A 16,262-nucleotide genomic window follows, 5' to 3' on the forward strand; every position below is an offset into this window, starting at 1 on the left:
GGGCGCTGCCAAGCAAAAGTACTTCTTAAATGACACATTGATGAGTTGTTGAAATAATCTATAGAAGCTTTGAATACTAAAATCATCGTTACCTGCAGCACTACTTGTCACCTACAGCTAAACCTCCAAGACTGAACTCTTGGTCATTCCAGTCAAGCAGTCTGTCCACCATAACATCAAACGACAAATTGACTCCTATCAGGGCAGTGAGAAACTTGGGTGTCACGATTGATGACAAGCTGTCCTTTTCAGACTATGTTGCTGCTGTGCCGCTTTGCTCTATACAACATAAGGAAAATCAGGCCCTACCTCACTCAGCACGCCACCCAGCTTCTGGTACAGGCCATGGTTATCTCTCGCATCGACTATTGCAATGCCCTCCTAGCAGGTCTTCCAGCTTGTGCGGTGAAACCCTTACAAATGGTTCATAACACAGAAGCGCGTCTGGTTTTTGATCAGCCCAAAAGGACTCATGTCACTCCATTACTCAGTGACCTCCACCGTGGCCCCCGAATCAAATTCAAGTCACTAATGCTGCATACAGAGTGGCTACTGTGTCTGCCTAAGCTCCGTAATACGCATAAAGTTTACGTTCCTTCTCCGCCACTACGCTCCTCCAACGAACGCCGCCTGGCTCTGCCATCCCTTCACACAAAGCAATCTCAGTCCCGGCTGTTCACATCTGTGAAACCATGATGTTGGAACGAGCTACCACACGCCATCAGAGCAGGGGCGTCCCTCTCTAACTTCAAGAAGCTCTTGAAAACTCATCTCTTCCTAGAACACTTTCGCTTATAACACCTCTAACTCCTAACCTCCAACATGCACTTCCTGTGCTCTTCTTCTATCCCCTTACAATTATCTTGTACTGATTGCACAATTTTTGTATTGATTGCACTTTTTTTGTTAACTCTTACTTCCTTCCCTAGGTATTTACCTCATTGGTGCCATTAGCTCTTCTTAGAATTTATTGATTCCCTTACTATTATGTATTGTCAGTTGTAGATCTTGTGCTGTATTGATGCTCTGTTGATGCTTGTATGTTGTTCCTCAAATGTAAGTGGCTTTGGATAAAAGCATCTGTCAAATGTAAATGTTTACTTACATATTTACTTACCACCCATTTGGTGTTCTTCCTGAAACTTGTGGCTGTTTCCACAGAAAGGTCTAATTGGGTATCCACTGTTCATCCTTCAGGAGTTTATGCTCCTTCCCTTGGGTTTGGGCACTTGTTGGTATGTTGTCAGCTCGGTGGTGCAGAGTTCTGAAGACCCCTAGAGGGTGGTGAGAGTTAAAGAGCAAATCCTGTGTGCTTTGGATTCTATATACCCCCATGTGGAGGCTTCTGTCCTCTTCAAAGTGTACGGCACAGTCCAAGAAGGCCAAGCTGTTGCTGCTGACATCCTCTTGTGTGAACTTGATGTTACTGTCCATGGTCCACATATCTGTCTTGTAGTAGCTGTGTCCTTAAGGTTTCCACTGCCTTCAAGGTGGAGATTCATGTGAACAACATGGTGTCCTATGATGGGAGCTCCTTGTTCACATGTATCCCCACCATGGAGGCGGTAGAAACCGTAAGGACCCAACTGCTTAAAGACACACCCTGAACAACAGAACTAACCTCAGCGCAGACCAAAATTAAAACCCAACCCAGTGGACAGTAACATCAAGTTCACAAGAGTATGTCAGCAACAACATTTTGGCCTTTCTGGACTGTGCTGTACACACTGAAGAGGACAGGAAACCCACACACAGACTAATACTTAGTCCTTGACTATCACCACCCCTCTGATGCATAGGATAGGGGTCATCAGAACTCTGCACCACCGAGCTGACAACATAATTATTGTTAATGGAATTAGTGGTTTGGAAATATGTATACATACACAAATTAAGATTCTCTCTCTCTCTCTCTTCAGACTCTGTCAGGCTGGTGAATGGGACTGGTCTGTGTTCAGGCAGACTGGAGGTGAAGTCTAACCAGTCTAACCAGTATAACCAGAGGTGGTCCTCAGTGTGTGAAGCTGACTTTGACCAGCAGGATGCAGAGGTGGTCTGTAGGGAGCTTGGCTGTGGGGCTCCTTCAGTCCTCCAGGGGGCGCTCTATGGAGAAGTGGAGGCTCCGATGTGGACCAAAGAGTTCCAGTGTGGAGGCCATGAGTCTGCTCTCCTGGACTGTAGAAGCTCAGGCTCAGCTAGAAACATCTCATCACCTGGAAAAGCTGTTGGACTCACCTGCTCAGGTAGAAGAGGAGCTGCAGCTTTGACTTGGTTCATCTCTGTTCTAATGAAACACTTTGTTTTGCTGATGACTCTCTTGTTTCTGTTCAGAACCTGTCAGATTGGTGGGAGGAGCCAGTCGCTGTGCAGGAACACTGGAGGTGAAACAGGGAGACTGGAGACCAGTTTATGGCTCTAACTGGATCCTGAAGTCAGCAGCTGCAGTCTGTAGAGAGCTGGACTGTGGCTCTGCTGTTTCAACACGAAGCAGAGAGGACTCCTCAGACAGACCTGGATGGGAGATCAGCTCTGACTGTGTTGAGTCTGGATCTGCTCTGAGGGAGTGTGTGTCATCAGGTTCCTCTTCCTCCATCATGGAGATCACCTGCTCAGGTAGGACCATCAGTCACAGTGACAGTCTGTGGTAAAGTTATCTGGGATAAAGCTTCCTGAAGGGTAGAGAGGTGGACCTGCTCCTGGACGCTCACTACTTTAAACTGTGGCCCCTTCAAGCAGCCTGCTGTGGTTCCACGTACAGATGTTGATGTTAACACTCACCTGTTTCATTTCAGCCAGACAGGTGCATTAAGGAGAGAGGCAGCAGGCTGTAAATCATCTTTCTATCAGTACACAGAGAGGATCAGAGCAGCTCGCTCTGTAAGAACAGAATCAGAGAGTTACATGCTGAAGTGATTTTAGGGGATTTAACATCACTGAAGTTCATGTTGTACCCATGATGTCATGTGATCTGATGTGATGTGTTTCATCAGATCCAGCAGTTGTTATCTCCAGACTGGTGGTCCTGCCGCTGTTGTTCATCGCTGCCATCTGTTTCATCCATAAGGTACGTACACATCTGTTGATCAGAGGACTGGCTGCTCAGCTTCTGAACATTGAACTGAAGAAAGCAGTGATGCAGCGACTCATATCTGTGTGCTGCCATGTCTCTCCAGGCCACCAGGGGGCAGAAGCCAGACCCACAGGAGAACGTGGAGCTGGATTAGCATAACCTCTGTGTTTGCAGAGCTGAAGGACTGACAGACCAGAGTGATGGTTCCCAGTTTTAACAAAAGGGGGTCGGAGGCTGAGCTATAACGATGGGAGTATCACATTGCTCAGCCTCTGTGGGAAAGCTCATGGCTTCCATCCTGATCACAGGACCGTGGGCCAGCTCTGAACCCCTGTAAGGACACTGGAGGCGTCCACCAATCCACATGGGCTTTGGTCCGTCTCTTGCTCTCCTGTCTGTGATTATTAATGAATCCGTCTTAAGAGTGTCTTGATTGAACAGGCCAACATATGATATTCAGCTCCCTCATTTATGATTAGACACGGTGATCCTTGTCAGCATATCCTTTATTCAACTATGCATCACAGTTTATATCTTGCCTGGCTGTTTATTATATGTGCAAATATTATAAATAAATGATCATATCTGACAGAAGATGTTATGACTCTTTAATGTGTGTACATCTTTTTAATATGAGAGTCATCTGTAGACCGTCTCTCTGACCGTCTCCTCGCTGCGGCGCTGCACCAGCTGCAAGATTCTCAGTCATCTAGGTCATAGTTTGTAGTTAAAATCTAGGTTGAAGATACTCGAAGACGCCTCTCATAAGGAGATATGTTCTGAATGACTGGTAGAGAGTCCAAGCTAATTAACCTCTGTTGGGTTGTTATCAGTCTCTGGTTTCTGTTGCTTGGCCAACACGAGTCCCATTTAGTCCAGACCGGAGCTTGAGGAGCGGCCTTCAGTCAGAGCTGGGCCTACATGGCTTCTATCCCGGCTTTCTTCATAACAGCTGTCGTTACAACAGCCAGAAGCTCTAACGAACCCGCGCTATCGATCATCTTGACAACGACCCCACCAAAGGTTAAAGTAGTATTGTGGTATTCTGGTTTTTGGCTTTTTTCTTTTATTGAGTTTATATCTTTTTTGTGCTGTAACAGGTTTGTAAAGTGAAAAGGTTCCCATCTCTCACAGAAAACTCTGCTCTGAACTGAAAACAGCTCGTTTGTAGTCCAGCTTTTACTTCCGCTTTCTTGTGATGTCACAAGAAAATACGCGTCATAACGCTCACCGAGCGGCGACTCCGACACGCCCTCAGAAACGGCGAGCTGCAGCACACAGCTCTCCTCTCCCTTCCAAACACTAGCTACCCTCCAGGCAGTCAGTGGACATAAAGTTGTTCCTGTGATGTAGAGACAGAGCTCAGTTAAAACTTTATGGATACAGATTAATAACTCGCCACTCTGAAACTCTCGCTCCAGTCCGTGTTGCCGAGCCGGTCGGCAACACGGACGGCTGAACCCGAGCTGTTTACCGGCTTCTCGCTGACCCGCCCTTCTCTGCTTCTGATTGGCTAGTAGTCCTTAACTAGGAACTGAGCATGTGCAACTCCCAACAAAGATCATTTAGAGACGAGATGTATGTAAGTCTTCAACACAGAAAAGAGGAGCTGCAGCAATGTGCAGTAGGACAAAACTATAACCATGTAAACCTGCTCTGGTACAAACTCTAAATAAGATGAGGAACCTGAACATGAGCAGAATACCAGCTCTTTAAATAGCAGAGTTTCTCTCAGATGACAAATGAAAAAGTCTTCAAGTATCTTCAACCAAGTCCAGTTGCCCTTCATGTCAACCTTCCTTAGATAATGTCCTTCAAGTTCCAAGTAGAAAAGAGTCTGCAAACGTAGACGTAACGTTTTGTTAGCTGTGAAGACTGTTCACAAAACATTCATTAAATCAGATGTGATCTGACTGCCTAGGTTAATTTTCATTAGTTCAATTAGTGTTAATTTCAAGTTGTTTTACCTTGAACGTTCTGCATCGGTGGTTTTCAGCTGGACTAGCGACCAGGCTCTATGGGCGGCGGTTTCTCTGTAGGTCGGTCACTTTCCATTCGTGGCTTCTCCCAACCCCGATTTCTGTCCTCTCCTCGCCTCATAGCTCCTCTCAGTGGGTGGAGGGAGGGTGGAGGGTAGAGAGAGAGGATATATTCTTTTCTTTAAGATGAGAACTGCTATTCATGACGCTCAGCACCTCATCTGTCAAATGTGCATCACATAACTTGGCAGCTGATGTCACAACACACCAACGTGGACACTTTAATAGAGACAAAGGGCGGCTGCTGACACAGACTTTAAGAAGACATTGGTCTGATTCAGCTCTGCATGTTGGGAACTCTTCACTCTTCTGACTTGGCTGAACACCACAAAAGGGAAAGAAGTGAACTTGTTCCTTGGTTCACGGCCAAAGATTTCAAAGTAAGGTTCGCCAGGTAATCCTGCTGACAGAAAAACTGACCCAGCTGAAACAAAACAAAGCTTGGTAGATATTCAGACGCTCGCCCTTTCAATAAAAACTTAAAATTTCACGTCTTTATTACGTCCAGCTTCAAATCACATACAAAAAACATACATTAGTCAGAATCCTTAATAAAATTAAATCTTCCATTAACCTGAAGACAAAATAAATAAAACAGAAACATAAGTGCAGTCGAGGCCTTTGGTGCAAATCTATTCCTTGAAATCTTCTAAAACTTCCTGAGAAAGAGGTTTTTTGTGAAAGTTACATTATGGTCAGTGCTGCAGCTGTGAGCGGGACCAAATACTCATACATGGGGGACATTTGGCAGGTTTTAGGTCATAATGGATCGTATTAACCCCCCTCCTCTCCTGAGGCCATTTCAGTGGATGTGCTGGGGCATAAAATCCACAGTTGAATATGATTTGGTCTTTAGTTTGAAACTCTTTGTGTTCCTCTATTGCGGCTCGGTAAGGATGCAGTGAATGTGGAAACACAAAGACAACATTTCTCTCTAAAAAGACCAAAACTCAGTTTGATTTGTGAATTCAAGTTGTCGAAGCTTCAGATTTATCTTCAGCTGAACTTTAAAAATGTGTTTAGAGATTTTGTCCCTTCACCAGGAGGGTCAGTCAGTTTCAGGACATTAATGGGAATAAAGAGTTGGAAAACATGTCCCGCTCTCGACAGCAATAATGTTCAGATAAAAAGAAAAGTGGGGCTCAAACATGAAGGAGCTTCAGCACAGAAAATACAAAACACTGATATAAAAATATTAACTATTGACAGAACATATAGACGTCACATCAAATCTGTCAGTGTTTCCTTTTTCCACAGGAAAACCAGACGCTCAGATCACATCTGGTCTGGAAGGAAGGAAGCGAGTTTATGGTCACTGGGGAGACTTGAGAGCAGCTGAAAGAGAAGCGTGCGGTTTCTCAGGCACAGTTAGCAGCAGGCGGCTGAAGCAGGAAACAGCAGACATGTTGCTCTGCCGTCTCCACGCCCTGGATTAAATACTCGTCTCTGGGGCGTCCTCAGGCGTCCCGTGCACCCTGAAGCGGTACATGCAGGTGTATTCCTGGTGACCCCAGTTGGACGACACCTGTAGCTCGATGATCTGGAAGGCTCGGTCGTTCTGCTCCTGCGCAGGACAAATTAAACGGATCATTTGGACGTGAAACACGAACTCACCGTCATCAGCGCGTAAACGAGCACTCTGCGGTCTTTACTCACAGCGACGGAGAAGGTCTGCAGAGCTTCTCCGTCCTGGTCGTAGCTGTAAGAGCCCAGCAGCGTCCCCCTCTCCTGACTCTCATCATCCAGACCCTGGGGACAAAAACAAACAGCTGAACAGAAACCGAGCATCTTTCTGACGGGCCGGAGCTGCTGGCTGCGCCTCGCTCTCTCTTACGTAGACGCTGAAGTCTCGGGGGGCGCTGAGCAGCGTCCCGCTGGGTGCCAGGGCTTTGGGGATGTGCTCCAGGGAGAAGGCGGTGGGGACGATCTTCATGGAGAGGCGGATCACCAGGAAGCCCGCGGAGCCTCTGAAGGCCCAGCAGTTTCCTGGATGGACGTCAGGCTGCAGGAGGCCAGAGAGAGTTTCTGCATGATCACTTTCTCTTTGGTGGATTACAGTTTTAATTTATATGAAGTAGTTAAAATCTAGCCGCCCGTACCTGGATAACGACCCGAGGAGACTGAGAGAAATACCAGAGAGGAACTCCGAACAGACTGAGCAGAGCCGCCTTCGTCTCGTACGTCTGTGAGCAGCGAGTGCTCAGGACGCTGCCCCCTGCAGGACGAGCACAGACACACACCCGTCAGGAACGGCTCACGGCGACGCGTCACATCATAGTGCGGTCAAGATTTATGTCTTCAGTAGGAACCAATGGGCCGAGAGCCGGGGACAGGAAGCCAGACTGACTGGCTGTTGGTTTGAGTCTGAGCATTATTCAGACAACATACTGATCCTGTTACACCAGAATTATGAAGATGATTCGTTTCTCACCTCCAGACTCCAGAGCGTAGTCGGCCAGGCCGGTCCGGTCCTGAGAAAACAGGCGCAGAGCGTTCTCCACGATCACACGGACGTCCTGGGAGAGACGAGAGAGGCGGATTAGGAAACGACAAGAGTCTAAAAATGTGACGACAACCATCGTTAAAAATAGAAAAATGGTCCCACTTCAAGCGAGCAGTCACATTTACAACAGGGAGAGAAGAGACCGAGCCAAAAGACTTAATGATGGTCGGTCTACAAAAACCAGCCCCTCAGGACTGTAAGAGCTCTGGAACGCCACATGTGGGACAGAAGAAGCGTGAACTAATAATAAAATAAAAGACTCTTACCTGACTGCTCATTTCTTTCAGGTTTATTAACAGGGACTAATAAACACAAAAGTATAAACGTGCCAGAATTAACCAAAAGGCCATTTTACGCCTGCTGTGCCGGGACAGATCGTGATCGTGAGGCTGAGCACGGAAACAACTTCACCCAAAATGATCCCACTAACACTTCTCTAAATCGACGACAGGTTTTCCTGCCGACAGCAGTGACCTCGTTCACGACAGGTGTGACGGCGTGGACTGAAAAACGACTGACCACAGTTCTAGTTTACGGGGCAGGTTCTCCACCAGGTCCTGGTCTTTACCAAGAAACGGTCTGGAACAAAGTCCTTTCAGAGAGAACCTGTTCATTTGTTTAGAGGCGCTGCTGCGGGGAAACGGCGTGCCTCGTTCTGTCCAAGGGAATAAAGTTTTTAAATGCACAGACATGAGAGTGGCGTCACTCTGACCAGACCCCCAACACGCTCACCTCCGTGGTCACGGCGGCCCCAGCGGCCCCGGTGGCGTGCAGGACGGCCTCTCTGACCGTCTCCTCGCTGCGGCGCTGCTCCAGCTGCAGGCTGATGTTCTGCAGGATGCTGAGCTCCAGGGAGGCCAGCGACGCCTTCAGGTCGGCCCCGGTGACGTACTGCTGCGACAGCCACAGGAGGAGAGACTCCGGGAGGCCCGCGTCGTCGTCCCCGGAGACCCCGCCCCTCACCGCCAGCTGGTTGCCGTAGACCAGAGTACGAACCTCCTCACGGACCTGAGCGGAAACGTGCGCTGAAATCTGACAGAGGACACGAGGGAAAGGTTTTCACAGCTGAAGCTGAGAGAGACCTTTTATTATCACGGTTGTGCAGCATTTGCTCGGCGCCGCTCAGCGTCATTAGCAGCTGTGACGGTCCAGCTGACGAGGCGAACCTCGCCGCGTCTTCACTGTTACTTTAATAATAAGTGAGGTTTGCGTCTTCTCTCTCACCGTCTGCTGGATTCTGTCGAGCTGTTGGCCGTCGCCCTGACACTCTGACAGATCCTCAACGTGCTGCCGGACGTCCTCCAGAGCCGCCGCCAACCGCGCAACCTCCGCCAGCAAAGCATCATGGGACAGACGGTCCGCACCAACACTAGAGGAAGTTACAAGACAACAGATAGTTGAAGAGTTCCCTTCACAGAAGAAAGCAAAGTTGGACTGCTGCCTTTTATTTCTGCTCACATTTGGAAACTAAACTACAGCCGAGGACGAGGCCTTGAAGGTTACCTGACGGCAGCTGGAAGTGTTGTCGGTGAGGGTGGGACTGCGGCAGCTTCGTGTCTCCGCTGCACCTCCTGATGAAGAACAAAAAGTGTCCTGAAAGCGAACAAACACAACGGAGCGTCTGCTTATATAAACCACACAGTACCTCCGTCTTCGCAGCCAGCGTCCGCAGCTGCAGCTCCAGCTGATCCAGACGAGACGTTTGGCTCTGCTGCTGCAACAGATCCTGCTGCCGAGTCTACGGGAACACAAACAGACTCCCATCATCCTCAGCGGCCTGTTCGAGCTTCAAGAGGGGGCGGTAAAAATCTAGGACCACCAACATGTCAAGACTAAGTGCAGAGTTTATAACAGCTGACAAATGAGACGAAAGACGGACCCTTCGATCGTGTTACGAGCGATGATGTTGCAGTTTGTCCAGCAGAGGGCGCTCTGCAGCTCCCTGTTGCCAACAGCGACCAGCCGTCCTTCTGTTCCAACGACCGTTAACAATAAAGTTGAAACATGCGAGGTCCCTATTGGAATTATTTCTCTTTTTCCTGCAAAGTAACCTCAACTTCGCACATTAATTCAGATGCGGTGAAAATTTATATATTTGATTGGTTACACGCATGGGCGTGGCAAAATGCCTCGCTAGCGCCCCCTACAGAGCAGCCCGCGGACAAAGTTTCACCTACGTGTACGAAATTTCTGTGGTACGTGTATCATGTCCAGACGCACAGAAAAGCCTCTTGGAGCGATGCCCTAAATCCAACAGGAAGTCGGCCATTTTGGATTTAATGGTCATTTTTGGCGATTTACACATTTTGTACTTTAACGAACTCCTCCTGGGCGTTTACTCCGACCGACTGCGGAGATTTGTGCTGTGCAGTCTAAACACATTGACAATTAAAAGTTGTGCAAACGGTGAGTTTTCGTGGAACGGCGTGCCTGTGGCGTGGTATCCAAAATCTACGATTCGCCATAAAACAGGAAGTTATTGTAACTACAGTCTACATGCTCACATGTGCATAAAACTTTACGTGCTTGATAAGTGTCCAGCCCCAAACACACCTACACTCATTTATAGTCGTATTGCTAAGTGCTCTAGAGCGCCAAAAGGGGACACGGGAAGTGACGTATAGCACCTTCATGTAGCGTTTGAAGCGCGTCGCAAATTCACAGCCGCACCGGCGGAGCTCCAGAATCTGCAACGCGGCCGCCTCACGCCTCGATGCGCTACAAGTGCGAGGGCCCGCCAAACTTAATTTTCAAAGTGCATCATGTCCCGGTCTCTTGGTCTTCACACAGACAAATGTTACGTTAAGTGTTTCTGAAAAGCAGATATATCGAAATATTGAACGAGAATCTCAAATCAGTATGGATCTTAAAAATCACGCTGTTCAATTTGCACTGAAACGTATTTGAATATAATGTTTCCCATAATAAATGATTGGTGAATAAATCAGGGGGCAACAAAGTCTGAGTCATCTTGAGATCCCTGCCAGAGATGTCCCTGACCTGGTCCCTGTGCCGTCTCTCCTCGTCCAGTTGTCTCCTGAGCTGGTCCAGCTGCCGGTCCAGCAGGCCGCTCAGCCAGGGCTCCAGTCCCTCGCCGTCGCCCTGGTGCTGGAGGTCCGCGTACAGCCGGGCCACCTCCCTGTGTCTCTGCTCAGCCCGCCGCCCTCCGGCCTCCACGCGCTCCCACAGCGCCGTCAGACTCTGCTCCAGGCGAACGAGCCGCACAGACTCCGCCGCCTCCTCCTCCTCCTCTTCGTCCTGCGAAGCAACAGAGACTTTAACCTTTTCATTAGAGTTTTGGACCAAACAGTAAAACCCAGATTATAAGACACCAGATATGGAAAAGATATGAAACACTGCTGGGAAGTTTATCTGTAAAGCTGCTTTCAGCAACAAGGCGAGTCCAACAGCTTTACATAATTGTATTAATAATTTGTGTTTCTGTTTCAGGGGGAGGAAAACGTTTGTGGGGATGGGAATAATTATTGTTGAATATATGTGTAACAGATGTAGATCCTCTTTTCTAGTTAGGAAAATGAGTTTATTGTATTCTGAAAGCCAGTGGGAGGGGCTACTGGCTTTGGGCCTGGTTACGGAGGAGGTAACTAGTGACTTATTGAAGAACTCCCGTTTCCAAATGCTTGTGCAATGTATTTATTTTTTGTCGTTTGTTCTCAGTTTTCTCTCTTTACACAAGATATTTTCACTGTTTGCTCCTCGGAGGCCGGCATAACAATAAGAATCACACACTATTTTTAGACTTCGCCTGCGTTTGGATGAGAGCCCGGCTACAAGCAGGAGCCAGGGAAGGATTTTACTTTTAATTGTCTTTTATCTTTTAGAATAAATTCATAAATGTTGTACCTACTAAATAATCCAGACGAGCAGGATCTTTGTTTAGAATACAGAACGTATTAAAACGTACAGAAGCTTTATAACACACTCACTTTAACAGCTGAACCGGGCGCCAGCGGTGCCTCCTCCCCTGACGGCGTTTCAGCCGGTGGAGGTCGGCTGTAGGTCAGCTCCACGTAGGGCCGCACCTCCCTTGACTCCTCCACGGCGCCCTCTGCCGATTGGCTCTGGGGGGACATGAAGCTGTAGATGGAGGACAGACCGGAGACGTCAGAGACCGCCGTCCTCCACTCTGTGATGTTGACGGACTGTAGACCGGCCGGACCGAACGAACACAGGCCTGACAGGACGAGAACGGAAACACGGCGTTTAAATTAGACTCTGGATGACCTCCAGTCTCCCTCAGTTTCTAACAAGTTAAACAACTGCTGACTGAAGAGGAAATCAGATTGTAGCGTGGATGGAGACGGACAGGCTGATGCGTTACAGGTGTGTGTTCAGCTAATTCCAATAAAGGAAATATAAGATGATCAGTGTGACTTGAGTGTAAGAAAACTAAACACCTGGTGGAGTTTAGGTTATAAATAAAAGGCGTGAGGCAGTCGGACCGATAAATGACAGACTGTGTGCAGAAACCTACTGAAGAGGAGCAGCAGAGGGAGGAGAACCAGGAGGAGCGTGAGGGGAGACCTGCAGGAGAACCAACAACATGTCCGATTAGAGAGCAGCAGCAGCTTGAGCCTCAGTTTGGTTAGACAAAATAAATCGTCTGCACTCTGAAGGTCTGAAGCTGAAACATTTACAGGACGCTGTGCAACCTTCAGCACATTACTTCTACTCTGTATGATCAAATACGTGTCAGCGCTGAAGCACAGGAGAAGTTTTCTGTAATCCAGGCTCAATGCAGCAGGACGGACGTCTGTGTTTCTAAGCTCCTGTAGCCTGGATACGTTAGACTTCTTCCTCTGCTGTGACAGTGAACACATCACACGGGGCTGCAGGAAATCTGTGCTACTTTAATAGATAAGGACACCAAGGACCTCTCTGTAACAGCAGCTCGTCTTAACTACAGACCGCCGGCCTCAACCAAAATAAAACTATTGTAAAAACTTGCCGAGTGCGGAGGAAGCCTGCGGTCATGGGATGCCATCGTCTGTTGAGCCACCTGTACGCAACCACTGCCGTCTTACCTAAACACACAAACACACAGTTTAAATATCCCTTTACGTGATGAGACGAGTGACTGAAGCCTTTCAGCAGCTGAGCAGGAGGCTGCAGGTCAGCAAGCAGGAAGGAGAAACTGTTATTAGTTAAACAGGAGGAGGCAGGACACCCAGAGAGCAAACACAAGACGCACAGAGTTCACTTTCACTTTTTAATTACCACCTTTGTTTCATCATTTCCTCATTCGGTCTGAGCGAACTGAAGTGAGCTGCGTGGTTTCAGTTTCCTCACCGCAGCTGTTCCGGCTTTCTGCTTTTAAACGACAGTTTGTTGACTCCGAGTGAGGATTCTTCCCAAGCGACGCAAATATCAAGAAGAAAAACGATCTCTCCGGCTGCGTTTGACAGAGTCAAAGGTCCAGTTTGAGCCCTGAGAAGCGTTAAATCGTCTGTAAATGAAAAGCTGTGACTCGCTGCGCTTGTGCGTCTTGTGATTATTGGACATGATTCAAATAAAAAAAAAAACAATCCCCTGCAGAAGACAACAGGAACAACAGAAGAAGAAGCGGCACACCGAGCGTCATCTCATCTACCCACTTCAGAAGAGAAACATCAAACACAAACATGCTGCGAATCAGAAGAAGAGCAGGAGTCAGTCGGGGGGGGGGGCTTCAGTAAAATAAAGACGTGACACGGCGTTAACCTGCAGAGCGTGCGGCGCTCCGAGAAGCTGAACATATTTCTTTGGTCAGAGGCCAAACGGCTGCAGCTGCCCTGAGAGTCAGCCGCCAGAGACACGAAGCTGAGGAGGCAAAGAGGAAATAAGATGACGGGCAGGTTATAAAATCCTCAAACTGTTCATGAGAAGAAGAAGAGGGTGCAGGATATTAAAAGCTGTTCCACGGTTCGATTCCCGACAGCTGAACTGAATCAGACCGTCTCTATTTTCCATCTGCAGCTTCACATTTTTATTTAGCTTCTCAGTTTCTGTTCGTGCTAGAAATGAACGCCGCCTCTGCAGCCAGAGCCCGACTCATTTACGTCCCTTGGGCTGGTCCTTCATGTTTTAGACATCTATCAATTAAAACAGGTGTGAGCTCAGACAGCCTGCATGTTACTCATCATTACTTCTTCAGCTTGTACAGCTAGTTTGTTTCTATCTATCTATATCTACGGGTTTTATCGCAGGCAGGTTAAGTTTGAGAGGCTGGATTCACCGTCGGCAGCTGGCAGCTTGGTCGTCACTTTAAAAAACTAAAACATTTAACAAAAGGCTCCAAACATTTTTCTAAATTACCTCAATGAAGGAACTAAAAGAAATGAAACCAGTTTGCTGAACTGTTTTAATGGGCCCAGACTTCTTTTAGAGGGAAAACATCTGATGTTGTTCTGCGATAGATGAATTACGGATGATGTTTTTGGTCTAATATTAGTCCTGCACTGAAGGAATACGACTGTGAAACTAATATTTTCATTTCATCCAAACAACAAGTGGAAAATGTGTTTCTGCAGGTCGTTCGTTAGATTCATTAGTTAACCTGTAAAGACGGCGGCGCTCCACATCAGCCCCAACAAACAGGAAGCCACTGAGGACCACGAGGCCGAAGGCGAGGCGACGGCGTCGTCCGTGTCCGAGCGCCTTTTCCCCTCACAGTCGTCACCTGTTGGCGTCAGCAGGCATGAGGTGCGTTTAACTGACAGACACAAAGCGGGAAACAACATGACGCACTCAGAGATGAAGTTGACCAGCTGTTCCAGGCCTCCACTGCTTCCTCTCCATTTTCAGTGAAGTCATTACGTGTCGCTGCAGACTTTTCAAAGAGGATCAGTCCAGTGTTACTTTCTCTGTCTCTCACAGGGCCCCCTCTCTTTCCTAAAGATCATTTTCAAGGACTTTTCCAGACCCGGATCACATCACATCTGACGGCTATAACTCCTATAAAACCATGCAGTACGTGAGCAGAAATTACGACCAATTGATCTTGTCTTGTTGTAACGGTCCGTTTCAATTTGATCTTTAAGTATTGCCATTATATTTTAACCACCACTAACTGAATATCCTACCTACACTGCGACACGACCAACAAGTTTGCCTACTAACAAATCCCAACATGACTCAGATGCAGTCTGACTTCTGTTCTCGATGCAAATCTTTAAAACCACCTCACAGGTGTAAAGATTCCTGTTTCAGAGGCTCAGATATTTCCTGAACCGGCTGCTCTCTGTAGCTTCTGAACAAACAGTAGGAAACAGAGCAACTACTGGGGACTACTTTCAGCAGCGGAGTAATCCACATGTGGTGCGAGGGACCTGGAGGGTTATAGAAATGAACTTACTAATAAAAAGGCCAAGCATTTATTAAAATACTCAGCTGTACAGTGTCTGAGTTTCTCACTGCGTCTCTCCTGGTGTCCTTTAATACAATAACATTCGCTTCGATCTGGACTTGTCGACTTCGAGAAGCCTCAACGCTTAAACACACACATCTCAAGAAACGTGACTATGGTGGGAAAGTTCACGGTGAGAGATTAAAGGCTCGGGAAACCTGCGCAGGCTCTTCTCAGGTCCACGTTTCTCTTTTAGAAAGAAACATTTTGAGGTCCTGGAGTTTTGATTTCCATGAGCTGCAAACCGTAATCAAAAAAAGAGCTTGAAATGTTTCACTTTATGTGGAATCAAACATCTGGAAGTTTCACATTTTGAATTCAATTATGGAAGAATATAAATTTTCCTGCAAGAATCAAGTACATCAACTTCTTCAAAGAGCTACATTATTATTTAAACCCGTGTCCTGACTCCCGCCGTCCCGTGTGGCCACGAGGAGGCGCGAGCGTGTTCTGTAGTAACTCACACAGAGATCCGCTGGGTTGAAGCTCCTTCTGGTTCGTGCTGGACTCCCTGAGGTTCATGACTCCACAGCGACCGGATCGACCTGCAACAGGAGAGGAAACACGGTCAGGACTCACCGGCGGACCGACGCCCCAACAGGTCCACGTCCTCGGAGCGGAGCAGGCAGGGAGCAGGACGGATTTGCATTTCACCACGGCAACAGCCAAAGTGACGCGCCGCAGTCCATTTGTTTGGGAGGGACACAGGTGGGGGGGGGGTCAGGACAGAGCACCAGATCCTTAGTGAGGAAACCAGAGAACCCTTTGTGAACACAACACCACAGAACCACAGCGTAAACAAAGGACACATGGACCCCCGAAGTTCACCTTGGAAAAAAGAAGTAGCTGTGTTTTGTTCTAGTGGCCTTTGAGAACGTTCAGTGGACACAGATTCAGATTCTGGAGAATTTTCAAGTCCTTCGAGAGGTTCTAGCGGTCCTATAAGAGGCTCCTGTGCCAAGTGGGGGAGGTTCTAGCGGCCCTATAAGAGGCTCCTGTGCCAAGTGGGGGAGGTTCTAGCGGCCCTATAAGAGGCTCCTGTGCCAAGTGGGGAGGTTCTAGCGGCCCTATAAGAGGCTCCTGTGCCAAGTGGGGAGGTTCTAGCGGTCCTATAAGAGGCTCTTGTGCCAAGTGGGGAGGTTCTAGCGGCCCTATAAGAGGCTCTTGTGCCAAGTGGGGGAGGTTCTAGCGGCCCTATAAGAAGCTCCTGTGCCAAGTGGGGGAGGTTCTAGCGGCCCTATAAGA

The 16,262-nt window shown here is 48.0% G+C and overlaps 3 protein-coding genes across 3 annotated transcripts in view; 1 reads left to right on the forward strand and 2 right to left on the reverse strand.

Annotated features, from left to right (window-relative positions):
- LOC123959800 (scavenger receptor cysteine-rich type 1 protein M160-like) overlaps window positions 1–3,658 on the forward strand; it is a 7,171-nt gene extending 3,513 nt beyond the window's left edge. Inside the window, exons 4-8 of the mRNA XM_046034087.1 lie at window positions 1,920–1,974; window positions 2,182–2,243; window positions 2,332–2,613; window positions 2,991–3,064; window positions 3,174–3,658. Coding sequence (XP_045890043.1) covers window positions 1,920–1,974; window positions 2,182–2,243; window positions 2,332–2,613; window positions 2,991–3,064; window positions 3,174–3,224 — 524 coding nt within the window. The 3' untranslated portion in view covers window positions 3,225–3,658. The remainder of the gene's footprint in view (window positions 1–1,919; window positions 1,975–2,181; window positions 2,244–2,331; window positions 2,614–2,990; window positions 3,065–3,173) is intronic.
- LOC123960721 (natterin-3-like) overlaps window positions 1–16,262 on the reverse strand; it is a 37,670-nt gene that overhangs the window by 19,098 nt on the left and 2,310 nt on the right. The window lies entirely within an intron of this gene.
- Window positions 5,589–15,988, reverse strand: LOC123960720 (SUN domain-containing protein 1-like). Its single transcript, XM_046035643.1, has 16 exons — window positions 15,846–15,988; window positions 15,482–15,562; window positions 14,169–14,324; window positions 12,582–12,657; window positions 12,108–12,157; window positions 11,560–11,807; window positions 10,613–10,870; window positions 9,258–9,350; window positions 9,116–9,183; window positions 8,837–8,981; window positions 8,345–8,644; window positions 7,541–7,625; window positions 7,209–7,324; window positions 6,944–7,111; window positions 6,766–6,858; window positions 5,589–6,673 (listed from the first exon to the last, which is right to left on the reverse strand). Exons 2-16 carry the CDS (start codon window positions 15,537–15,539, stop codon window positions 6,542–6,544), a joined length of 2,046 nt encoding a protein of 681 aa, XP_045891599.1. The 5' UTR covers window positions 15,540–15,562; window positions 15,846–15,988; the 3' UTR covers window positions 5,589–6,541.

The sequence above is a fragment of the Micropterus dolomieu genome, linkage group LG21 (assembly GCF_021292245.1).
Source record: "Micropterus dolomieu isolate WLL.071019.BEF.003 ecotype Adirondacks linkage group LG21, ASM2129224v1, whole genome shotgun sequence".
In the NCBI taxonomy this organism is placed as follows: domain Eukaryota; kingdom Metazoa; phylum Chordata; class Actinopteri; order Centrarchiformes; family Centrarchidae; genus Micropterus; species Micropterus dolomieu.